At 41.7% G+C, this 26055-nt stretch overlaps 1 protein-coding gene across 3 annotated transcripts in view; it reads right to left on the bottom strand.

Moving 5' to 3' along the window:
- LOC109039186 (uncharacterized) overlaps positions 1 to 26055 on the bottom strand; it is a 178215-nt gene that overhangs the window by 43718 nt on the left and 108442 nt on the right. The window contains exon 2 of one of the 3 annotated variants that reach the window (XM_072296185.1): positions 11469 to 11801. The exons of the other annotated variants lie outside the window; for them this stretch is intronic. Coding sequence (XP_072152286.1) covers positions 11798 to 11801 — 4 coding nt within the window. The 3' untranslated portion in view covers positions 11469 to 11797. Of the gene's footprint in view, positions 1 to 11468; positions 11802 to 26055 lie in introns of those variants that run through there. 3 annotated transcript variants of the gene reach the window in all.

The following is a 26055-nucleotide window of genomic DNA, read 5'->3' as shown; positions in this document are numbered from 1 at the left end:
AATATTTAATCTCGCGGAGTCAGCGTTTTTCAACTCATGATTTTGAAATGTTTGCACACTCTGTACGGATTATTCTCATTTTAATTGATGAAAAAAAAATATGTTTTAAAGGAAAATATAATGTGCGTTTTGCAAATATTAAGGTAGTTCCGTATCAAACTTAATGATTTCCAAAGCACACGAATTTCTACACAATTTATTATAGCCTTTCATAGGCAATGGCGATAAAGTGTAAAGCCCGGCGATAGAAACTATAGCCCGACTGTATACTTTTTTATAGCTTCGTATAGCCCGGCTACATGATTTGCTCCGCTTTCTACAGCCAGCTATATGATATTCAATAGCCTTCTTTAGTCGGCTTTAAGAACTCCTATGGTATTTTGAAACGCATCTCCTATCGTCAATTTTTACCAGCAGGGCACCGCGGAAGTGACATCCTTGGTTACTGTCACCTCGATTTCATCAATCAATGAGACACACATTAACACTCGTTACCCAACGTGAAACTCGGATGAAACCAAGGGTTTCACTACCGCGGTGGATGACGTCACGAACCAAATTTTTCAAGGCGCGATATCTCGGCTAATATTGAATGTAGAAAATTTCTGCTTGGACAGATGTTATTACTTTTAGCTGATCCGAAATATTCAAGCATCAAAACACAATTCTGAGACCAGCGCAACTGATTGCGCGATAGTTATAGTCGATTTCTTTGGAAAGCTTATTCACCTTTTCCATAGCAGTGCGAAGTGCAAGCTTCAAGAAAAGAAAGATTCTGTGACATGCCCGAGTTTCCAAAACCTGCTCTTAGGACGAGTTCGGCACCTATCGAAATCAATTTTGGGTTGACTTAAACGCGGTCTGGCTACACGATCTGACAACAGCGCAAAAAAATCGTGCCGCCGCGCGGTTTAAAGAGCGGGTTGGTCTCACTGACACACCGCCGGCGCACGGTCGATCGAGTCAATCAGAGAGGTAGGACATGACGTTTATGATTAAAACTGCAAATTTTGATGTTTATTCCGTCACATTTTAAATTTTAAAGAACTCTAGAAGCAGAAAATTTCACGGGGAAACCAATGAAACCACTCTTAGAACCTCAAAGTTTTGTATAAACGGAGTTATAAGCGTTTAAAGTTTCCAAATGTCCGAATTCTTCTATCGACTCGATCCACCGTGCGCCGGCGCCGGGCACTCGACGCCAACTTCCGCATTAACCTACAAATCTCTTATCAGTTCCATCTCCCGATTCGAAAGGGACTCGCTGGTCACTACCCTCCGCGATCCTGGCTCGAGATAAGGAGTCTTGAGTAAAAAGTCAAGCCCCCTCCGCCCTTCTCGCCGACGCCGAGGCAAAAAGGGATTCAGCTTAAAAGTTGAGGAAATGATACGTTCAAACGATTAAATGGAGCGTTCAGTTTCAGAAGGCTAAAGGTGAAACTTCCCATTTCTGGGTTAGTGATTGATACATGGCTGCAACCGGGATTGACTTCGATAATGTTCTACAAAGTGCAGTGCAAGTTGGAACTGAACACTTCACTGTGTCTTCATAAGAGAAATTGAGTCGTTCATTAAAATAGTTGGCGGAAAAAATAAGCAAGAGAGCCGGATCTACGCTCGATATGATTCGAGCCAGATTTGCATTTATAGCGCCCCTACGCTGAGCTTTGTTTGGCACCCCTAGGAGTGGATATACTATCGGGGGGGGGGGGGGGCGTTGTCTGGGTCACATGGTTTCCCCCTTGATCGGAAGGAAGATGTTAGTAATAGGAAAACAATTCCAATTAATCTTCTTGAAATTTTGTGTTTATCTGGTAGACATAGGCGGCATAGGTTAAAAGGCGGAGCGTGATTGGTCGGCTTTGTCTTATCGCTGCTTTATCGTGCCTATGTCGGGTGGAACTCTCGACAAGTTAAAGGCACCTCTTCAGTTTCCGACAGTACGTCGTTCATTCCAACTGACAGAGGCACGATAAAGCAGCGATAAGACATAGCCGACCAATCACGCTCCACCTTTTAACCTATGTCACCTATGTCTACCGGATGGACACAAAACTTCAACAATCAGGCTGCAGAGCGGTTTGACGCCAAATAATAGGCCGAATCACACGATCAAAGTGGAGCTCTCAAAGTGGCGTCACGTAAGGTCACGGGACCCTGACCCTCCACGGTTCTGGACGGCTGGTTCCTCGACGGTGGGGAGTGACCCCACGTTGATAGCTCTACTTTGCTCGTATGATACGGCCTAATCTCATACGGCTCCTGCGGGCTGATTATTGAAATTTATAGACACAGCGATAGACAAAAAGGACATAGGTAGTATGGAGCTAACCTATTGGTTAAAATGCGCGGTTCCTATAGACTGAGGAGAAAATGATGGACTAACTGTCGGGTCTCTAGTGGGTTGCCGTTAGTTAGTCTATCACCTACGTCCTTTGTCTATTGCAATCATTCGCTGCCATCAATAGGATCCCTCCATATCCCTTTTGTCTTCTTTGTCTATAGCTTTGTCTATCAATTTCAATAATCGGCCCGCTGGCCGGTAAGGTTTTCGGTATCAACGGAAAATGAAGGCGAAACTTGAGAAATCCCGCGGTTTTCTCTCGGTGACGAAATCGTGACTTGAGCTTGAGCTTGGATCGTCCCGCTGGCAACAGCGTGAACTGGATCGGAAGCGAGTCGACTTCGATAGACAAGCGAGTTCCGGTGCGGTCCCCTTCTCACCTCCGGCTGACGGCACAACGACGTAACTATTCCTCCGGGATGAGACCTGTCGGTCGTCGGATTGGACGGTTTCCAGGGCTCACGCGGCGCTGGAGTTGGGGCGGGAGGAGGATCGACGTGAGGGCACGAGAGATGACATCTTAATGTGTTTGCTCACGTCGCGGCTTTTTAAGGCTGCGATCGGCTGCACCTGACTTGGAGAGATAATCGACCTCCTCTAGTTTTCTCGAGACCTTTGGCTCGCCGTTCGCGGTTTCAAGGCGGGCGAGGTGGCGAGGTGCGTTGATCCGAGCCGCCGCACAATGGACGAGATCAATGGGAGCAGGATCGGACAAAATTTGGAAACTTTAAAAGCTCATAACTCCGTTCATACAAAAATTTGAGGTTTTAAAATTGAATCAGTGAGAACAAAAACACACCAACTTGAAATATTTTTCCTTCGGAAAATACACTAAAAGATGAAAATAATCAAGACGCACACAAAACTGCATATTAGGTGAAGAAGTTTATAGGAGGATATAAAACGATTGTAAGACCTGTGCTGACTTAAGCTGCGGAGACCCGGGCAGACACGAAGCACACTAAACAACAGTTTCGGACCGTAGAAATGAAACTCCTGCGGAAAATAGCAGGCTTTACGCTTCGAGACAGGCAGACCAACTAGTCAATTCGCGGAGAGTGCCAAATTCAAGATATTGCCAAATGGACCAAGATGCGCCGGAAAATGTGGTCGGAACATGTTGAGAGGATGGACGGGGAGAGGCTTGCCAAGATTTGTATGGTAGGACGACCTCATCAAAGGCAACCCGGACGACCGCCCAAGAGATGGGCCCAGAGCTGCCTTTCATCCCCAGAGAATTAATCCCCTCTCATCGCCATCATATTTTATTTGTCATATTTATATACCAATTTAGAGGCTGGACAAACAGGGCCACGGCCCTAGTCAGAAGGTAGAAGAAGAAGAAGAAGAAGTAAAGAAGTTAGTCTAAGAAATAGATTTTTGCTGCCTAAAAGCAAGTACTTAAGGACACTTTAAGTGTCCAAGTTGGAACAGATACGGTAACTTCAATGATCTTAATGAAAATTGTCTGTCCTTGGTGAAAAGTGAGTATTTTTGAGTTACCGAGTTGGTGTGTTTTCGTTCTCACTGATTCAATTGGCTCCATTGGTTTCCTCGTGACATTTTCTTCCACATGCCCCCCTTTAAATTTAAAATATGACGAATTGAACATCAAAATTTGCAGTTTCAGTTAAGAATTTTAAGTCCGAACTCTCTGATTGACTCAATCCACTGTGCGCTGCCGCCGTCGCGCCGATTCTCGCTCCTGGCTCGCCATTTTCGGAATCAAATTTGCCTTGCTCCGCGCGCTTGCTCCTTGCGACTCCGTACTTGTTGATGAGACTGAGGGCCGCATCACCGAGAAAAAAAATTCCGTCATGGGAATACCCTAAGTACAATCAAATCGAATCGGTCAATCAGTTCAATATCGACCGTACTGACCGGTCGATGTAACCGCACCGTCGAAAATAATTTTGGCTCTGGGCGACTTTGAAATGTTCAAAATAGAACCTTATTCCGATATTTAACATAACTTCAGGACCGAGATCATTTGCCGCGAAAACTGGTAACTTTACTCACGGGCTGACTTATTTGATTTTCCGAGAAAACAAGTAGGTAATTTCGATCACAACGTAAGTCGCTCGTCCCTGAACACCACGCTAAACTAGGATGCGTGATACAACTATTTCAACTCCTCAGCCACTGAAATTGCATCCGTCGGGTCGAAGGCGAACTTGATTTCTAACTCAAGTTTCCAGTCATTCGGACGAGACCGCAAGAGCGGTGCTCAAGTTTAACTTTTACAACTTGATGAAAATGTTTGTGGACAAAAAACACGTGGGTTAAAAGGGTTGTGGGTGAGTGGTCCCTTAGGCGAAAAGACTGAGCACTGCCTTGCTAAGGAAAAACACCGTAAGAACCTTCAGGCGTTGCCAAATTTCCTTTGATAAAATACGAATTTACAGAGAAATTTGTGAATATTTTTCCTCGAATTTTTCAGTTAATTTTGCTCGCAGCCAGATCTAAATCACCTGTAAACTTCAAGAGAGAATGTTCATAACTTTCCTCAAAATGATACTTTTATCAAAGGAAATTTGACAACTCTTGAATGTTCATACAGCGTTCTTCCTTAGCTCGGCAGAGTAGTCCTGCCACCGATTGCAACGACACCGATACACGGAGAAAAAAACTTCGTACGTGGGTCCCGAAGTTGAGGTCATATGGATCTCTGAAGTTTTCGGATTGAGCATCTGAACACTTTAGGTCCAGCTGCTGAGGTTTTAGTCCAGTACCACATGTACAAATAAGAGGTCCCGTGTGCAGCTTCGTGGGTAAAATTGTTGTGATATGTCATTCTCTTCTTTAGGATGTCTAGAATCAGAATTTCGATGGTGTCAAGTTCAAAAATTGAACCGACGCCCAGAATTCAAGATGGCGTCCAAGATGGCCGCCGCCATGGTGAAAGTTTTAAATTTTGCGGATAGCGTCGAGTCAGATGTCGATTCCTATGTAAAATGACACGAGGAATCCGAATATCACATTTAAAAACACCCCCGACCCAAAGGAGGGCTCCAAATCCAAGATGGCGGCCAAAAATACCACTCAGGGGTACTAATTTGCCTATACGGGTCCAAGTGCATAGTGAGGTATCAATTATTAGGTTTTCGGGGTCGTAGAGTCCGAAAATGAGGTCCATTTTTCGCTGCGGCCCTCCAGAGACCCTAAAATCAAATATGGCGCCCAAAATGGCCGCCGGTTTTACGGCTGAAACACCAATTTAGCGCAGCTACGATAAGCAATACGTTCAAAATTTAGTTTTGTGGGGCAAGGAGTTCGAATAGGAGATCAAATGTTTATTCCTACAAAAAATTAAGCCTCCGAATCGAAAATGGCTACCGTTTTGGTTGCCAGTTAGAGGCGCAGGCCGGTAAATGACTATTGATATTAAGGGGATTTGCCGAAGGAGCTAGGGGTTTCGATAAGGGCCGTTTTTCGGCCCATACCCTGAAATTCTTCAATTTTACGATTTTTTTGCTTCTTGGGAGTCTAAATGTTACGGAATGTGTCATGCTTTTGTCATTTTCGGCCTATTTAGGGGTCTAATGCTGGCCTAAACATGAGTCTGACGGCTAATTTTTGCGGAAAATTCGGGTTTCTTGGCATTCGACGCGCTGCGCCCGCTGTTTCATAACGATCAAATATCATCGGAGGAGCAAATTTTCCTTCAAGTATGTTCATGAAGGGTGTAAGATATAGTCACTCTGGCCAACTTTCGTCGGTGGCAACCCTTGTGCTCAGTGTTCGAAACTCACAGGCGCCAACGCGCCAAATGCGCCTAAAACATCGGTCATTGCTCCTAAAAAAGAAGGCTCTGCGCCAACGTGGCCCTTAAAAATTGCCCCTTTAAAATCTGAATTTTCTTATTAGGTGATCATTCGAAATTTTCAGCATTACAATTAGTGTATAGGCAAAAAGTCAATCTGGCCCCTAAAAAATCTTCAATGGCGCCTAAAATTCAGGCTTGATGCGCCCCATGGCTCCTAAAACTCAAAGGTGAGTTTGGAACACTGCTTGCGCTCATAGTGAAAACGAAATTTTTAGACTTTACTTGTTTTTCATCATTATTTAGATGGCGTCTGATTAGATCACAAATCTTAGAAATGCGTAATCTTAATAGGCGCAGTTCGAGGCTTTCATAGCGCAAATTTATCATAAAATGCAGAAAAATTACGCTTTCGTACCTTTAACACAACATACTTTCGAATTGTTGCATTTAACAAATCTGAAATTTGTTTGAAATTTTAACTCTGTTTGGACGCATTTCGAGGCTACCGTAACACAGATCTTCATGAATTTCCGCAGAAAAACTTTTTTTTTACCTTAACACGAAATACTTTCGAATTGTTGCAATCAACAAATCTGGAAATTGTTTGAAATTTAAACTGTATTTAGACGCATTTTTTGACGAAAATTTTATAAAATACTAATCAAATGAACACTGTGGTTTCATTTAAGACTCTACATCAAAAGAGATAAATATCTTCGAAGGCCTCAAACTTATTCTTTTCTCGTCTTTCCTCATCATCTTCTGTCTCCTCTTTCCTTCACTCTTTCCCCCTTTTTTTTGCTTTCGGCGGGGGGGGGGGGGGTGGGGGGGGCTTGAGCCCCGTACCTGAAAGTGACATAGAACCCTGTGGGCATATCCGGGTGGTATTACCAACGGCAGGTTGACGGTAGAGTCGTGGGCTGCCCAGCGCATATTGCATCTGTCATCTAGTACCTCGCTCATTACAGATATGAAGCTGAACTAGAAAAACTAAGCGTTTGCTAGATGAATACGCGTCATTTCTCCAAAATTCTACAATGGTAGCTCCAAATGAGTTGTCTGATGGGAGGAACCTGATGAAGAGGCAACAGATGAGGAAGCGGTAAGGAGGCTAGGCAGGAGTAAACCAGGAAAACCAGAGTTTCCAATTATTTTTGGGAAGTAGAATTCTGATCGATCGCAGGCAATAAAAGTGACGGAGGGCAGGGCTTGTCAGGGTGGGTAAAAAATCAGCATTGAGAACTCGTGATTCTGACACATGGCTTACTTTTTATTCGGATCCCAGATCACGGTCAATGTTTCAAAGTTGCATCTTCGTGCGTAAATATCACGTCAAAAATTCGTAAGATAATGGGTCGCCTACAAGCTCAAGATCATAAAAAAACTTTACCTGCAAAAAATATGATCTATTTGCATCCCTGAATACAGTAATTTGAGTTCTACGTATTTATTTAATGCGCATAATGCGAAATAATGGCTCAAATCTTGGGCCAACTCGGAATAATTTTCTCGATTTTTACCGATGATATGTGGCAATGCCGCGCCGCGATGGGGGTCTCTTTAGATAAATACATGTATTGAACAAAATAATAATAGATAAATGCATGTGCATATTCACTAGTCATGTGATCGTTACGTATGAAAAATCAAGGGTTTTGAACTTTGCTGAATGAGCTCGACGAAGAACAGCCTCCAAATACTGAAATAATCACAAATAGTTTCCTGTGATTTTAGGCAACAAAATATGGCAACACCGGCTTTTTCTTTGGAGGAGGGGGGGGGGGCTTTTAATTCCATAAAGTTTTTTGGAGGGCTACGTACAATTTCCGCCAAGGAATCTATTTCTGGTTTAAGATGAGTAGCCCTTTTTTATGCCATTTTAATAATAATGATGAGAAACAAGAAAATTCTAAAAAGTTCGTTTTAACTATGAGCGCAAGGGTTGCCATCGACGAAAGTTGGCCAGAGTGACTATATCTTACACCCTTCATGAACATACTTGAAGGAAAATTTGCTCCTCCGATGATATTTGATCGTTATGAAACAGCGGGCGCAGCGCGTCGAATGCCAAGAAACCCGAATTTTCCGCAAAAATTAGCCGTCAGACTCATGTTTAGGCCAGCATTCAGACCCCTAAATAGGCCGAAAATGACAAAAGCATGACACATTCCGTAACATTTAGACTCCCAAGAAGCAAAAAAATCGTAAAATTGAAGAATTTCAGGGTATGGGCCGAAAAACGGCCCTTATCGAAACGGGCGACGGCAAACTGCCACCCGGGTGGCAGTTTTCAAGAAATTTGTATGAAAACTGCCACCCGTATAAATTTGAAAACTGCCACCGGTAGTGAAAACTGCCACCCGTGTAAATTTGACAACTGCCACCCACATGAATTTCGGCGCACAGAGGGTCGAAGCGGTATTATGGGAAGACTGATTGTGAATCTCAAGCCAGGAGAAGTAGAAATAATAAGATAATGTCTGTGCACAATCAGTTTGTGGGTTAGGACTCACAATCAGTGGAACGTCCGAGTGAAGAAGATAATGTCTGTTTACAAGTAGTTTGTGGGTTAGGACTCACGTCAGTGCAGCGTTTCGTGCAAGCATCATAACAAGATGTGCGATGATTCTATGGTTCAAGGCGGGAGCCAAAGGGGAAATGACGTGATTTTTCGGGGCGATTATAAGTTTGTTTTTCAAAAAAAATTAGCATAAAGTCAGAAGAAGTTCAAAAGGTAAAAAAGAAAAAAAAGAATAACAAAAGTAATGCCAAATGATGAAAAAAGCTCCTAGTAGTGATGTACTCTTTGACTGTAATTTTACTAAAATTTTACTGCTTTTAACTATTTTTTACTATAAACATACTGTAAATTACTGTAAAAATACTTTTTACAATTTTTCACTACTTTCAACTAAGAGCCCATTGACCTCTTTTCACCATATTAAAAAATTTTAAAAAAATTGTATTAAAAAATAACTTTTAAACACGCCTATTAAAAATCATCACAGACACTGCTCAATTTCTTATCATGTGTTGATTTTCAGTAGACAGTCCTCAGCCTGTCCAAGTGTGAAGGAAAGTTTGGTAAACTGTGCGACCCCGCTCAATCGCGCTCCTTGGTCAAATTTCAACGGGTGGCAGTTGTCACTACGTGGCAGTTGTCAAATTTACACGGGGGGCAGTTGTCAAGTCGGGTGGCAGTTTTCAAATTTATACGGGGGGCAGTTGTCCATGTTTCCAGGAAATGGGTGGCAGTTTACAGCCTCCCTATCGAAACCCCTAGCTCCTTCGGCAAATCCCCTTAATATCAATAGTCATTTACCGGCCTGCGCCTCTAACTGGCAACCAAAACGGTAGCCATTTTCGATTCGGAGGCTTAATTTTTTGTAGGAATAAACATTAGATCTCCTATTCGAACTCCTTGCCCCACAAAACTAAATTTTGAACGTATTGCTTATCGTAGCTGCGCTAAATTGGTGTTTCAGCCGTAAAACCGGTGGCCATTTTGGGCGCCATATTTGATTTTAGGGTCTCTGGAGGGCCCGCAGCGAAAAATGGACCTCATTTTCGGACTCTACGACCCCGAAAACCTAATAATTGATACCTCACTCTGCACTTGGACCCGTATAGGCAAATTAGTACCCCTGAGTGGTATTTTTGGCCGCCATCTTGGATTTGGAGCCCTCCTTTGGGTCGGGGGTGTTTTTAAATGTGATATTCGGATTCCTCGTGTCATTTTACATAGGAATCGACATCTGACTCGACGCTATCCGCAAAATTTAAAACTTTCACCATGGCGGCGGCCATCTTGGACGCCATCTTGAATTCTGGGCGTCGGTTCAATTTTTGAACTTGACACCATCGAAATTCTGATTCTAGACATCCTAAAGAAGAGAATGACACATCACGACAATTTTACCCACGAAACTGCACACGGATGCACATGTGGTACTGGACTATTTGGATCACACATCTGAAACTTCAGTTCTTACATCTGAAGTACTCGTACTTCGGTTTTAACATCCGAAAAACTTCGGTTCTCACAACCGAAAAACTTCGGTTCTCACATCTGAAGTACTTCAGATGTAACAACTGAAGTTTCAAATATGAGATCCGAACCTCTACAGCTAGACTTAGGGTGTTCAGATGCTAAATCCGAAAACTTCAGAGATCCATATGACCGAAACTTCGGGTCCCACGCACGAGGTTTTTTTCTCCGTGTAACAGAAGAGCTCTTGAAATTCCTAACGGCAATTTTTTTTAAAGTTTCCAGTCTCACGATTTGTGGGCATATTTATATCAGAGCAATGTTGTGCGCAATTATTCTGCGTGACGAATATAAAATTGAAAATAAACCCTCCTCCCTGCGCTAAGATAATCGTCAAACATTTGCAAGTCACGGAGAGGTGGAAGGAATCGTCTCATACATTTTTAGCGTGGTTAAAATCGTCTTGTCGCTATTCGTCTGAGGGTGTGTTCGTTTTAAATATTGGTCACTTTTTGGAACTTTGGAATACAAATCATCATGAATAAATTAAATGATCGATGAACAACTTCAGGAATCTTTCGGCGGTGGCGCTTTATCAGCATGACACACTTAAATTTCGAGGCGAGCTGGGTATGATAAACGACAAAACAAAATTTAATCACTCCCCCGTTATCCTAACTGCGTGGATCAATGAACCGCGTTCAGTTTGATCAGTTATCGTGATTTTGCATGAATATTCACCGTCATCATAGTGCAAGATCTTCTTTTCCAGATTACTAATTTTTCTCTTCTAAAAAAATAATTTGGGGAGAAATTCTTTGAAACAAATTATCCTTCCAAGTACTTGAGAAATATGGAGGGTTTATAGCACAACAATTACAGTTTTTCACTACGATACGCCTGTGTTAAGAAATGCGAGTTTATTAAAAATGGCAATCCTGCGAGAGACGCGCAGATGAATGGCTTGCTCCAAGAACTTCCCAACTTTATTAAGACTTTCTAAATTGTTTTATTATTTTTTTTAAATTTTTCTTAAAATTTTAATTCTTGCAGAGAATAGCAACCAATACGTTTGGTTCGATGTGTTTGTGCGCACCAAACGTTCCCAAGTTTCATATTCTATTCATAGCAGTGGCGTGGCGTGCTTTGCGATACATAAGTTGTTATGTCACTTAAACCTATGGAAAAGGATCGATAAACAGAGTGTTCGCAGCGAACACCTTCATAATCGATTCTTTACCATAAATTTAAATGGCAGAACAATCGATACATTGCAATTCACGCCACGCCACGCCACTGATTCATAGAGGATAATGGAGAAATTTTTACATGCATATTTCAGTTCGTTCTTTTTTTACCAAAAATAAAAAGAAGAAGAAAAAAAAGCATGACGGAGAACTCAAACATCTCAAAAATTAGGGCTGTCAATGCAAGCCATCCAAAAGAGGAACGGGAGTGAGTTGCTATACTTTCGATCATCGGCGGCTCCAGCAAACTGGCAACATTGAAATCCCTCCATTTAAACCTATGGAAATGTATCGATTTTTGGAGAGGCCAGATGTTCCGGCTAGAATCAATGATTTATCATAGGTTTAAATTGATTACTGATCCGTTCATCATTATGTGAGCATGCATAGCTACGTACCGGCAAGAGACTCCGTCACATTATAAAACTTCATTGTCATATTATCAACAACACTCACCTGAAACATAAAAGATTAAAATGAATAAAATATTAAATCCGACAAAATGATTATATTAAAACAAATCAAATCAGCCCAAAGCAAGTAAGTAAGGGATCACAATTGGACCGAGTTCATCAGAAAGGAACCAAGCCACATTTTCATAAAAATTGAGTTAAGAATGTTTTTGAGTTCGAATCGTCGTTTATTTTCTCCTGCCAAAATCTGAAAGTCGAAAAAAATGAATTAGTTTGTGAAAAGAGGGGTTAAAGCGTCTTTTCTACATTGAGACTTATGCAGGAATATAACTTCGAACCTCTTTTTCTCAGTTTCAACTTAATATGGGTTGGTTCCTTTCTAATGAACTCGGTCCATTTGAACCGCGTTAAGCAAAAAGAAAGTAAGCAACATTAGCTATCGTCAAATTTAATCGGGCAATTTAATTGTTTACATAAACACGGCTGTGGGGATTTTTTTGCAAATTTCAGTGGTTTTTCTCCGCAGTACGAAGCAAATTCATTAAAAATTTAAAAAAAAAACCGAACAAACGTTTTCTAGTAAAAAATGGAATTGCTCCGTTCAATCTGAATTTGGCGACAGCTGATGTGGCTTGAATCCTTTCTGCTAGACGCGGTATAATTAAGGTGGTTTTATAAGGGAGAACCTTCTTGAGAGATAAGACAATCGCTGAAATTTGTGGGAGAAAATTACCTTTACAACAACAATTTCTACATTTTCATTGTGGATTCTTTCGGATATTCCCGATGGTAAAGATTACGACCCTGCGTAGAATGAGGCACTGGGCTGAAATTCATTGTAAAGCAAGTCAAATTGGAGCATCTCTCGGTTAAGTTTCAGTGACCTCTTTCCATCACTTTTAATCAGAATGTAAACGTATTGAAAAGCGGCTTTCCCTCAAGGGGCAATGGAGCGCCTACGAAAACAACCCTAGAAGAATCCTTGAAAGCCGACGAGAAAACAAGCGGGTGAGTTGACACACATACGCTGTTATGACGTAAAACGCATTCGGGGGTGGTCGAGGGGTTGGAACTGTGTAAACAGTGGGGAAAAGGATGTCACTGGGTCAGTGGACTGGTCAAGTTCTATTCAGTTTCGAGACGCGAAGGATCGATTATCGATACTTCCCCATTTGAATCTATGGTAAAGAATCGATTATTAGGTTGTTCGTTGCCAACATCCTGAGCATCGATCTTTCTCCATAGATGTAAATGAGAGATGAATCGATATATCGCAAAGCAGGAGATAATGAGGAGAGGCAGGCTCGGCTTGCGGACAGGGCGGGGACCCAGCAGTGCGAAGGCATTGCCGATAAAATTGCATAAATAATAATATCGAGACAAAAGTTCTCTGCGCTGCAGCGCGGGCACCGCCCGGAGCTTTGAAAACCTATAATTACGGTTAACGACTACAACTGCCAGACGCCGAAGTAGGTGAGATTTATTATTCAGTGTGTTTTTCAACCCGCGACATCGGTTTAAATCACGAGGCGCTGGAAAATGCGGGCAAGGGATAAATTTCCAATGGCTCCGCTCGACATCGCCTATAAATCGATGAATCGATTGATCTGCCATTAAACTCTATGGAAAAGGATCTATAAACGGGGTGTTCGCAAGCAATACAAAAACAATCGATTCTTTACTACAACTTCAAATGGGGAAATATCGATAATTGACCATTCACACCTCGCCACTGCCCATGATTGTGGGCTGGTCGTGTGGTCGCAACGTTGGACACCTGGTGCAAGCTGCAGTTATTGCCAACGTACTTCTTGTAGTTTGTAGTGCGCGGTTAATAATCTCAATGATTATGATTGCTTTGAGTTACTTTTTTCGGCCGAACCTGTTTAGCTACCACTTGGTAAATTTAAAATTTTTGGCAATTCATCTTGATTGTCGTTTTATGAGCTTCGGGATTTAATTGGCAAAATACGATGAACATTAACTTTTACAAACTCCACAAGGCCCTCAAAGCAACACCCATTACTTGAGAAGATTGCGTAATGAAGTGTTTAGCGGTGCAAACAGCTTCGGCAATTTTTCAATCTGATACGGAGATTATGGTAAATTGATCTAATTTAATGCCCATTCCTGACGAATTCGTTTTAGAATATGCCGGGAGGAAGCGTTGCCATTTCGCAATCTAAGTCAATTAAATTTTGTATTACATTGCACAAAAAGGAAGCTTAATGGAATGAGGAGAATAAATTATTGACGGTTCTGACGGATTTGTTGGGGCAACGATACAGGGTAACAGTTGAAATCGCACACCGCAAAATTCCCTGACTTGTCTGAAACATAGTCCTAACTAATTTTTACAAAATTCCGATTTAAGAGAAAATTCTCTCAACGTTAAAATTGCACAACCGCACAGTGGATCGAGTCAATGGAAGAGGTCGGACAAAATTTGGAAACACCAACCGATTGCGGTGATCGCACGGGTCGTAAGACGGGATGTTCGAGTTTTTTAGCCAATGTGCGTAAAAAATTCAGCTTAGGGCTGAAATCTCATTGGAAAGGGAAAAAGCTCACACACGAGCACGATTTTCCCTCAAAGAGATATGCTGTTTGGAGCAACACTATGCACACACAGGAAGCACAGCATATCTCTTTGAGGGAAAATTGTGCTTGTGTGTGAGCTTTTTCCCTTCTCTAATGAGATTTCAGCCCTAAGCTGAATTTTTTACGCACGTTGGCTAAAAAAACTCCATAATTTGGAAACTTTAAAATCTTATTACTCCGTTAAATCAAAACTTTGAGCTTTTAAAAGTGGTTCCATTGGTTTCCTCGTAAAATTTTCTGTAAAGAGCACCCATTAAAATTAAAATTATGACGAGATGAACGTAAAATTTTACAATTTTTATGAAAAACTTCAAGTCCGACTGCTGCCAACGACTCGTTCCACTGTGAACCGGTGGCGTGCCCGGTAGTATAATTCAAACTCATCGGAGTTGAAAATCGCATCTCCCCGGCGGAGAAATTAAAGTGAAAGACTTTGCGTCCCCTGCTCGCAACCTTGATCGGTGACGCATGAAACCGATGTCGCCTCTTTCACCTCGCCTAAAATCACGTAACTTTGTTATCGATTTATTTTTTACCGACGAAAAAGAGGAAAAAAATCGCCGCGGGCACGAAAGTGGCGAACAGAGCCATTATTTTTTAGGGGTTTCGCTCGGGTTATCGAAGAGTGTCGGAGGTCGGGGCCATCCGTAGATCGGATCAAAAGTGCAAATACGCCGAATCCTAATTATAAACAGAGTTGCGAGTCTTATCAACTCTGGAACACGGTGTTTATTTACCTCCTTTATCGGCTGCTGGATGGCATTTAATTGAGGACTTTTCCAGTAAAAGCACGTATGGGATCTGCAATTCTGTTAAGATTGTGCAATTTTATTTAGCTTTTGCGGCAGGTGAAATTCATTCACAGTTTACTTACTTCCGTACGATATTGAGGAAAAACTTAAAGCAGATTCGGGGAAAAATTCATAGCAGAACTGTCGGATAAGTTACTTACAACTAAAGAACTTGTACGTTGCACAATCTTAGTAGCATTGGAAGTCTCATACGCCCTTTTACCGAAAAATGCTGAATTTTGTTTTTTTATTATTCACGTGATGGATAGAATTCAATTTGCTTAGGACTTTGGCGCTTTCGGGCAGTCTACATTGACGAGAGGGTGGTCGGATTAGAATTCATTGTAGAGGTCAAAACAAAAAGCAGGTTTTTCTTTTAAAATGCGCATGACTTTGGGACGGGTTTAAAGTACACGATATGCAAAAAATGAAAGGGACAATAAACCTAGCTTCGGACGACTCTTTCAAAAAAAGGTTACGCGCATGAGGAACATTTTTTTTTATAAACAAATAAAAAAAAAAAAATAAATTATGAAAACAAGTTTGTTATGAAAAAAAGATGTTACTTAACAAATTTCTCGCGATTAGTATTGCAAGAGGCCAAAGTATTTCAATTTGCAAGCTCCTGTAATCTTTCTCTCTCTTGGGCAAGGATTCTTAGAGCGAAATTAGTTTCCCCGGAGCATTGAATTATTGCAATTTCACTAACATTTATCAGGAAAAAATTCGGAGAATTTACCTGATTTTGAAATTTTACAGAATAAAAAATACTATTTTCTCACTCGATCATTCCAATTTTCCTGACTGAGCGGACATCTCTTCTCAAGTTTCAATGTTCTGCCTGGCGATTGCCACCACGAATTGATTTGCAATAAATATTCTGCTCTAGTACTGAACACAACACAACCCGAGATGAGATAGGACTTCCTCGGAAATAAAAACTCCCCCATGGGATCGACGCTTCAGTCATAAGCGGAAGTTCACACCGTTCAGCTGAACCTTCAAACACTTCACGCATTATATCCGTTAGACGGATGCGTAAAAGGTCCACGTCTGAGAAAACAAAGATTAAACGAAGGTTATTGCTCAGCGTCATGATCGACAACTTCCGAGTTAACAACCGATAGATTGAGGGGTTTCTTTCTTGAACCGCCTGGACGAAAGACTGCACCGACTTAATAATATTGACGCATGTGTTTTAAGCGGACTGAGAAACAGAGGTTCAGGATATAAAAAAATTGGGTTACCAATCAAGGAAATATGACAAAGAAAGAGATAGATGTTAAAAATAATGATATTTCACAGGGCAAGACAATCACTCAAAACCTCTAATTAGTCGTTCCCCCACGAGAGAACGTAATTCTATATCAATGTAGCAAAATTTCCCCTTGAAAAATGCATATTTATCAGCAGAATCTTGGGTATATCTAATAGAAAATCTCACTGACTTTGCCTCAGATTCCATACGAAAATCAGAAAAATGTTGGATAAAAATTGTACAGGTATATTTTTGTAAAATAAATTAGTTGTCTGAGTCAAAAACACGCACGAGGTATAAAGCAAAAAATTCCGGACTTTCTCGCGGAATTTCCGTACTTTTTCGGTTTTTCCGAACCGTCTCTAAAAAATCAGCACTGTTTACGGACTTTCCGAATTTTTCGGACTAGTAGACACCCTGTCGATCCATTTTCCTATTATTTTAGGTATTTTTCCGACCCAAAAGTTTATTTGAACTTCCTGTTGCTGGGCAACCGATTCACGGGCGCGCGGGATTATTCCGCAACAGTTGATCGAAAGACATATCTGCGTGTCATAACCGCCCCGGTTCAAAAAGCAATAATACCATAATTACGATGGATATCATACACATCATTATTCATTATCGCGGCGTCTTTGGAGCGTCAAGGACGGGCATAGGGGCGGGAGCGAAAATTAAAAGAGGAGGGTCCGGCAATTGACAATCCTTGACGGAAGCGAATCAGCGATTGACGCAAAACGAAACAAAACAAAACAAAAAAAAAACGACGTCGAAGAAAAAGAAAGAAAAAAAGGAAAACTGCAAGGAGGAAAAACTAGACGCGAGTAGCACGCGATGCACTGAAGATCGGTGAAAACTGAAAACCGATGGCTTGCGGTGTTGCCGCGTTCGAACCGAAAGAGACGGATTTAGGAGCTTCAGAGAAACCCCATGAAAAATAATTTTCTGACGTTTTCAGATTTTTCCTGACTTATTCTGTGATTCTTCGCGGAATCATACGAGACGAGAGGGATTGGAAAGTAATTATTTTATTTAAGATTTTTCGATCGAGCCAGTAGACACTAGACAAGCTTTCGGCCAATGGTGTGCCGTCTAGCGGCGTTTCTGGCGGGTTTCAGGACATATTGTCAACGATTTTTTGCCCGCGCACGTTTTTTGTCCGGTAGTTAACGCCCACACGTAAAATAAGCAACAGTGACTTGGTCCAAGCGTTATATTTTAGTCGGTATGTAAAATTATATTGACAATATGGAAATGAGAAATTGAGATAGAAGGAGGTGTTGTATGGTTGCTCATTTTCTAAATGAAATGTTATTACTTTCTCCTTTTGAATCATCTTTTTAAATTGTCATTGGTGAATATTTGGTTTTATTTCTATCCTTAAAATATTGAATGTACAATATACCTGATATATCGTCGCTCCTCTGACGTAAGGGCGTATCTTAATTTCCACTTGAACCTTTTTTTTACATATAAATGTATGCTATTTGAGGCTCATGCGGAAATCAAGATACGCCCTTACGTCAGAGAAGCGACGATATGTATAGCTACTTTTTCCCCCTTTTTTTATTTTTTCTTTACGAAATTATTACTTCATTTTGAAAACATATATATTTTTAAAACGAGACAAATATTTGTAAAACCTTTTCTAAGCGACATTAATCTCAATGAGCCGCAGTTGTGACGACAGAAACTGCAAAAATGAATAAAAGAGGGGAAAAAACCAAGAGGCACGCAATCTTTAGTTTTAACCCATTTGTACATCGATCTTTTAGTGTCAAATACGTCAAATTTAGAGCGTTTGGTTGCGCGTATACCTCGCTGCAGCACAATAAAAGCACAAAATGTAAAAGATAAGATTAAAAAGCTTTGGAAATCATTGAATTTGACACGGAACCACCAATATTTAAAAAACACACATCATATTATTATTCTCCTTTGATAAATTGATACATATTTTTCCCCATCAATTTAAATGAGAATAATCAATGCAGAGTGTGCAAACATATCGAAATCATGAGTTAAAAAACGCTGACTATGCGAGTATAAATATTAAAGCCGAACAGAGCCGGAGCGGCGTGCTGCCAGCGCGTGAGGCTCACTGGCGCCTACAAACCTAAGTGGATACTTCACGCATTGCGCAATGCTTGAAGTATCCACTTAGGTTTGCAGGCGCCAATGCGCATTTCGCGCTGGCTGCCCGCCCGTGGTGCGGCCCCGCAAGCAAGTATTTCACGACAGAGGTGTTCAACAGTATTAAACGAAATTGAACATATTAAAAATGACATGCATCCTTTAAAAGTACAGATATCTCCTCGCAAAATAAATCAAGATACTTATTATCGTACACAGGAAAAATCTAAGAGCCTTTAGTTGAGGCAAATATAGAGGTTTATCCGGTTCAGGTATAACAAGGTGGGAATTTCTTGAAAGATAATTAAGTCCTGTTACACCAAAGAGGTGTGGAGAGTTTTAGTGAATTTTATCTCATGGAATTGACGCTCCCCCATTTTTACCAAAACTGTCAACTATATCTTATTCTCCGTTGGACCAAACAGATAAAACAAAAAAACAAGCAAACCCTCATCCTTCCAAGACATTATACATTTTCATCCAAAAACGTGAGCAAGTGTCGTTTGTATTTACATGTGGGCCAATTAACTTTGGGTCTCAACTGGCACGTGGGCCAAAACTCCCGTACCATCTATTTCGTATACTCATTTCTTTTGGCTTTCAAACTTCTGTAATTTTTCTTTGTACCATTTTTGCATTCATATTTGCATTGTCGCTTACTTAATAAAGATACAGGCACATAAAAAAAAAAAATAAAATAAAAAATAAAAATAATAAAAAATAGACAAGCTGAAGTTACGATCAAGGGCGGCTACGTTTTGCAATTATGGATTACGATTCCTAGCTCAGTTTTTAAACGACGTGCACACCATTAGTTTCCCCATGCACGTACGTGTTTACACGGATGAGCCAGAGATTTTAATGCCTAATTGCAAAATGAAGTCCAATTTCTCGCTGCGTCACTGAGACTTGACATCTTCGTGTCGAGAATCTTCAAAACGTGTCAGAATTTATGATGACCGAAAAAGGAAAGAAGGAAAATATAATCATGCACATTTCTGCTCAACCCTCCCCCGGCGGATCTTAAAATCTTGCATTCTGATCAAACAACAGTGCTATCTTGTAGAATTTTCGGATTGGGCCGCGTAGCGACCAGAGGCCAGAGCCCCCTAGTGAAATATAGAAGTATTTTCACGTGTTGGCTCGAGCTATGAAATTTTCATTCAAGTTGGACAACGGAGAGACTTGCATAGTGAGCGATGACGCAGTTGACAGGAGCGGAGTCAACCACGGATGCTGGGGGTGGCGGGTGGGGCGGCTACCGTCGTCGTCGTGGACTGGGATGGGCTCGGGCTGTCTAGTAAGTAGTAATTAAAGGTTACAGTGTAACACCGGGGTCGCCATACATTAATTTTCCAAGCTCGGCCACGCCAACTCATCAATTGCGTTCGTTCAAAATACGTCTTAAACGTTGAGCTTTCCTTGCATGACGCCGCGAACTTTGAGAAGTGCCGACGTAAGTTCGGAGGAATTGTAGACATGAAAAGATCCGGCCTCGTCCATGATTCATCGCGGACTTCTACGGACTCAAGTATTTTGATTTCTATTTCCCCTTTGTAAACTTGCTTTTCGAGAGACTCGAGAGGAATAATGGAATGTTTGAGTTCAAACGAGTAAACTTTGAAAAACTAATGAAAAAAGATATGTAAAAAAACAAAACTGCAACGCATCCAAAGACATCAAGTCGGGCAAAAAACCGTTTGGAAGAAAATAGGTGTGAACAAATTGTTAAGGGAATGAATCACAAAATCAATAAGGTGGCAGGTGGCTCACTCACTAACTTAACGATTTTGGAGAGTGAAAATACGGTCTATACAACTAGACTAGTAAGAATAGAGGGAATCAAATGGGTCAGTGTAGCGCTAACCAGAAGATCATATTTTGACAACATCTGTTTGTAGATCAGCAAAAAAATATCTGTTGACAAAAAATCCGGTTTTTTTTTTTTCATGAAAAAAGGGTAAAAATTCTATTTACGTAGAGCCAGCGCTACCCACTAGTGCCCACCCGCCAGACGATTGCGTCGTTTGGGTTGGCGAAAAATTAACGCTGATCCGCGATACGAAGAGGAAAAAAATATCGTGCTAAGTGCTCGGGCACCGAGCGCGAGACAATTAATTTTTGGAGCAAGCCTCGCTCCGAACGCGATGATGGTACGAGGAAGTGAGCTCCATGCATGATTGACTGTCCGAAAATCCGAAAAGTCGTTGTCGCTTCATCGGTATAAAATTTACAGTCTGTATGGTGAAAAGAGGCGCCTTGCGTTGAAATTCGCAACGACGCATCTATGACGTTTTCGTTCAATTAATGAAATGTTGTGGCTGGAAGACTGGGTAAGCCTCGGGGTACGACAAATGGGATATCGTTAGGAGAACGTGATGTATATGTGTGAAGAATGAGAAGTTTTAGCGGCTCAGCGGTGGGAAGATACGACATTTTGCAGAACTTTCGAGGCAAACAAATCACGTTTCAAAGAGTTTAGACAGACGGGAGTCAGACGTAAGGACATGCTTATATTCTAGGTTCCAAAATTCGTCATCAACCGCACGAAGGAACGTAACGCCATTCCAAGGTTGCAAAATAGACTAGAACAATTTAATTTTTTTTTTTGAAGAATAAACCGTCTGATTTTGGTATGGAATCGGAAGAAAAATACGTGAAATTTTCGGTTAGAAAACCTCCTAGAAAAAAATGAAAATTGCGCGGAAAAATCTGGTAACCTTGAGATGTGATTACGTCTTTTCGTGGGAGAAAACGACGAACTGTCTCAATTTGTATAGAGGATCAGATCTCATCACTCGGAAAGCGTTTGGGTTTTGAGTGATGCAATATTTCTTGTGTTCTTTGTCTATAGCCTTGTCTAACAATTTCAAAAATCGGCCCGCAGAGCCGATATTGCGAGACTCTGCGGAGCAGCTCAACATTTCCGGACTTGTTACTTTTTGAACTGAGCTTGACTTGTTCTTTTATTCGGGAAATAGAGCAGTCGGGGCGGTGTGAACTCGTCGCTTGGCTGACAAAAGGATGTAACTACAATTTGAGATGATCCCGAGAAAGCATTGAGTTAGATGGACAACAGGGCTCATCGTCGAGTGAAGTTATACTCCCTTGTGCCAGCCGAGCGACGAATTGAACCACTTAAGACGCAAGCGTAGTTGCGTGATTTGCGGTGATGCATTTGGCCATTGGATAATTTTTCAACGTCTTGATATTTCCGTCTCGCAATTGGTTTTCCACGAAGAGCCCGCAATGCACTGTTACATGAGAGGAAAACAGCCGCAAAAAACGTAAAATGCACTATTCTGCCGTGCTAAGTAAGAACGCCGTATGAGCCATCAAGCGTTGTCAAATTCCCTTCAACAAATCACGAATTTTCAGGAAAATTCAGGGACAATTCTCCGATTTTTCGGAAAATTTCGCTCGTAATTTCATCTAAAAAGTCTGAAAATTCAAGGGAAAAATATTCATAACTTCCTTCCAAAATGAATATTTTCAAATAGGAAATTTGGCGACATTCGCATGCTTATACGGCGTTTTCACTTAGCACGGCAGTATTATATAAATGGACAAAATTTATGATCCGGAGAGGGGAAAATGATGGATATAGAAGCGAGGAATGCCACCAAAATACCGCAGCGGATTACGATCGACAAAAATGAACACCTCAATTTTTTTTATCGCTCTCTCACTCCATCAAGCGGAGAAAGAACGGAAAATTACTGTCGGATACTTAAGCTTGGAGAAATTTATCGGCTCCCAGAGTGGATTAGTGCGGGTGAAGTTCACAAGATTAACAATTATCTTTTTATAGTAATGGGAGTTGGAATCACTTGAAAAAACAAACGACATACTTGAAGCTGCAGTTGTTATAATCAGATTAACTAAAAGAGCCCATATGCAAAACCCCTGATAGTTGAGGAGAGGATGGAAGGGATGCATAGTTATTATCGTCAGGCATATGACTCCATACTACATTTTTTTCAGTAACTAGGGTTTCGGCTACCGGAGTCGTGCTAGAATGTCTAAACAGTCGTTCTCTAACCTAATCTATAATGCTTAGATTTTCGTTAATACCGAGAGCAGAATCTAGGCATTTGGAAAAATCTTGTTATTTTTTGCTAGCCTTTAATGCTAATAACATCAAACTGCGATTCTGCACGGAGAAAAAAATCTCGTGGGTGGGACCCGAAGTTTAGGTCATATGGATCTCTGAAGTTTTCGGATTGAGCATCTGAACACTTTAGGTCTAGCTGCCAAAGTTCGGATCACACATCTGAAGCTTCAGTTCTTACATCTGAAGTACTTCAGATGAGAGAACCCAAGTTTATTGGATGTGAGAACCAAAGTTTTTCGGATGTGAAAACCGAAGTACTTCAGATGTAAGAACTGAAGTTTCAGATGTGTGATCCAAACCTCAGCAGCTGGACCTAAAGTGTTCAGATGCTCAATCCGAAAACTTCAGAGATCCATATGACCTAAGCTTCGGGTCCCACGCACGAAGTTTTTCTCTCCGTGTGTGACCCATCAACCAACCCATCGAGGTGAAATAAAAAGAAAAAAATTAGGAAATTACGAAAACCTACTATTTTTTATAGACCAGCTGCTGGCAGTGCTGGCTGAAGACAAGAACCAAACAGGACGACAGTTGATGCATGAGTCTTTTTTGAGGGAGGTGAGTCAAACACAATCGTGCTCGCAGGTGAAAACGAAAGGCGCGAAAAGGAAAGTTACAGTAGTCGTCTTTGGATCCGGCGAGACAACGAAAGACACGCAAAATTTCATCCGAGCACAGCAAAAGCCACTGTCAATTCACCGTCCAATTTTAACCGGGGGTGACGCCCGGTGATCACGGCTATTGTGACCGGCTACTGGCCACGTGAGTAACACCACGAATTCCCGAAAATTGAACAATCTTGAAACAAAACCGTGATCCAGATCGGTATGAACGGCTTGGAGAGCTGATGGTTTTTGCTCGCCGAACTAACCTGGCCGCGAAACCGGAAAAATTAGGAAAGTCAAAACAGAGACCGGTTATTTGCGCGTTATTGATAGGGAGTAACGAACCACGGGCTAGAAAGCCCCAGGAGAGGCCAGAAAACAGGGCTGAAACAGTTGGCTCGTTCAGGTGACTTCGCTGAAGTTACCCTTGTAGTTGGTTACGTCGATTGATCGGTCATCCTAAAAGTCGCCTTGGCAGTTGCTGATGCGATGTAATTCGTTGCAAGAGAATTCACTCTTGCAGTCCCCACGTGAGACGACCGGTCGCACTAAGTCACCCTTACAGCTTTTGAAGCGAGACAACTGGTTGCGAAGAAAGACACTTTTGCAACTGCTTGTTTGAGGTGACAGATTACACTGTAAGTCACTCTTAAAGTTGCTTGTGAGGGAAGACTAGATAGACTAGAGAATACTTCTTCGCGTGAGGTGAGTGGTTGATCTAGGAGTTACCCTTGCGGTTACTGATGTGCACTAAAAGTCACTGTATCTGTTTAGTGTTCACACTGAAAGTCACCACTGCAGTTGCTTCTTTTAGATGACTTGAACTGAACGCTGTTTATACGAGATAACTAGAAACGATGAAAGTCACTCTTGTCGTTGCTTGTGTGGCTTGGGAAGTAACCGGTTGCACTAAAAGTTACTTGTGTAGTTGCTCATGTTAAATATCTGATCACGCTCAAAATCATCACTCCAGTTGCTTCTGTTAGATGACTTTTACACACTTGCCGCTGTTTATGTGAGATGACTAGGGACGATGAGAGCCACGCTTGTGGTTGCTAAGTAACTAGTTGCACTAAAATCTACGCTTGCACTATTGTTAGTTAGATGACCGGTGGCACTCGAAGCCACCCATGCTTCTGCTGGAGTGAGATGACTGATTAAACTAAAGATCTCTCTTGCAGTTGCTAATGTGACATTATCGGTTACACTTGGGTCACTGTCATAGATCATGGGGCGAAATGCACTAAAGATACCTGGCCGGGAACCAAAAAACTGGGAACCAAAAAACCGGGGAGCGTGGAACCAAATCGGCGCGCGCGAGCTACTGACGGCGACGGCGCGATGAGCAAGGGACGCGAGCGTGCGAACGGTCGAGGAAATATGAGCGGCATTTGTTTGCCATGAGTAAATGCGAAATGCGAAATGCGGGCCGGCGAGCCGAGCAGAGCCTTGAACTTGCATTTGCTCGGATCCGAGAGTGTAATACGGTGGCACGGTGGCCGGTGGTGGCGGGTGCGTTACGCGGCCGGCGCGGGCGTCGCGACGCTTGACATTTCGCGCCCCGAGAGACGCTTCTCTGATTAATCAACCCGCGTGCGGCGTGCCTCGTCGTCGGCATGACCGGGGGCCGGAATATTCCACCGACCCTGCACCCGCCAGTAATCCTCTCAAATTACTTTCGGAAATCGAAACTAATTGAAGACTGACGAGAAACGTACTCGGTGATTTTCTTCGTGGCAACCACCGGTCATCGGGAGGGAAGATGTGAAGCTGAAAAACTCAAAATAGAATCCGGTACCGAAGCATTTTAGGATAATTATTTTACACACAAAAATTGTGTACAAACGTTGTGTTAATAATTCCGCCATTTTGCCGATCTCCCGCTGGAAAATGGCATTTGAACTTGAATTTCAACCTCCACTTCGTTTATGCGAAATGCGAAAATCTAGTCTTCAGTGTAAAATAAGGTTTCAAACACTAATTTCAGAAACCTACATTCCGTTAGGCCCGCATGGTTCATGCCGTGATTTGAACCTTCGTTTCCAACTTAGGTTTCGAGCCTCGCATAAACACAGCTAATTACTTCAACCTTTTCGCCGGAACAGTGACGATTCATGAAAGTTCGCAATACTGCTTTTCTTCAATTTAAACATATGTCACTTACGATCGATACTTTTGATGGACTTAAATGCATCAAAATAAGAGCTTCTAACTAGAAAGCATCGCCACTGTCTCGGAACGGTGTTGCGAAACTTCGGAGAATATGATCTCGCAATTCCTTCACTTCTCACGCGACGCGACCGAGGCAACCACTAATAAATAGCAATCTGGCGAATAATTATTTGCCACCTAACAAAGGAATTTTGGGATTAAATCGTTTTTTTTTTTTTTTTTTTTTTTTCTTTTTTTTTTTTGAGAGCTTGCGCACTCTAGGTATAGTTCATTGGCCTTAGTCGTGTAGACAAACAGCCACCGCTAAATGATGGGAAGATTACAACAACAGTAGAAACAGAAGTACAAAGGAAGAAACGAAGGAAGAAACGAAGAGAAACATCCATGCCACTCCACAGTGACAAGATCTGAGACCATCAAATCTTGCCACCGAGGCCGGGATTCGAACCCGGGACATCTAGGTCTGTGATCAGTTGCGCTAACCACTGGACCAACCGATGTCGGCGATTAAATCGTTGACTTTTTGAATTTTAAATGATACGCATCATTAATTATCCGCAGAGAGTAGGTTAAGGTAAAATGTAAATGTATACGAATATTCGATGGCTGAGTCTTGTTAAAAG

The sequence above is a fragment of the Bemisia tabaci genome, chromosome 1, assembly GCF_918797505.1.
Source record: "Bemisia tabaci chromosome 1, PGI_BMITA_v3".
Classification (NCBI taxonomy): Eukaryota; Metazoa; Arthropoda; class Insecta; order Hemiptera; family Aleyrodidae; genus Bemisia; species Bemisia tabaci.
Note: the sequence above shows the minus strand (reverse complement) of the source record. Positions and strands in the feature narration are given on the sequence as shown.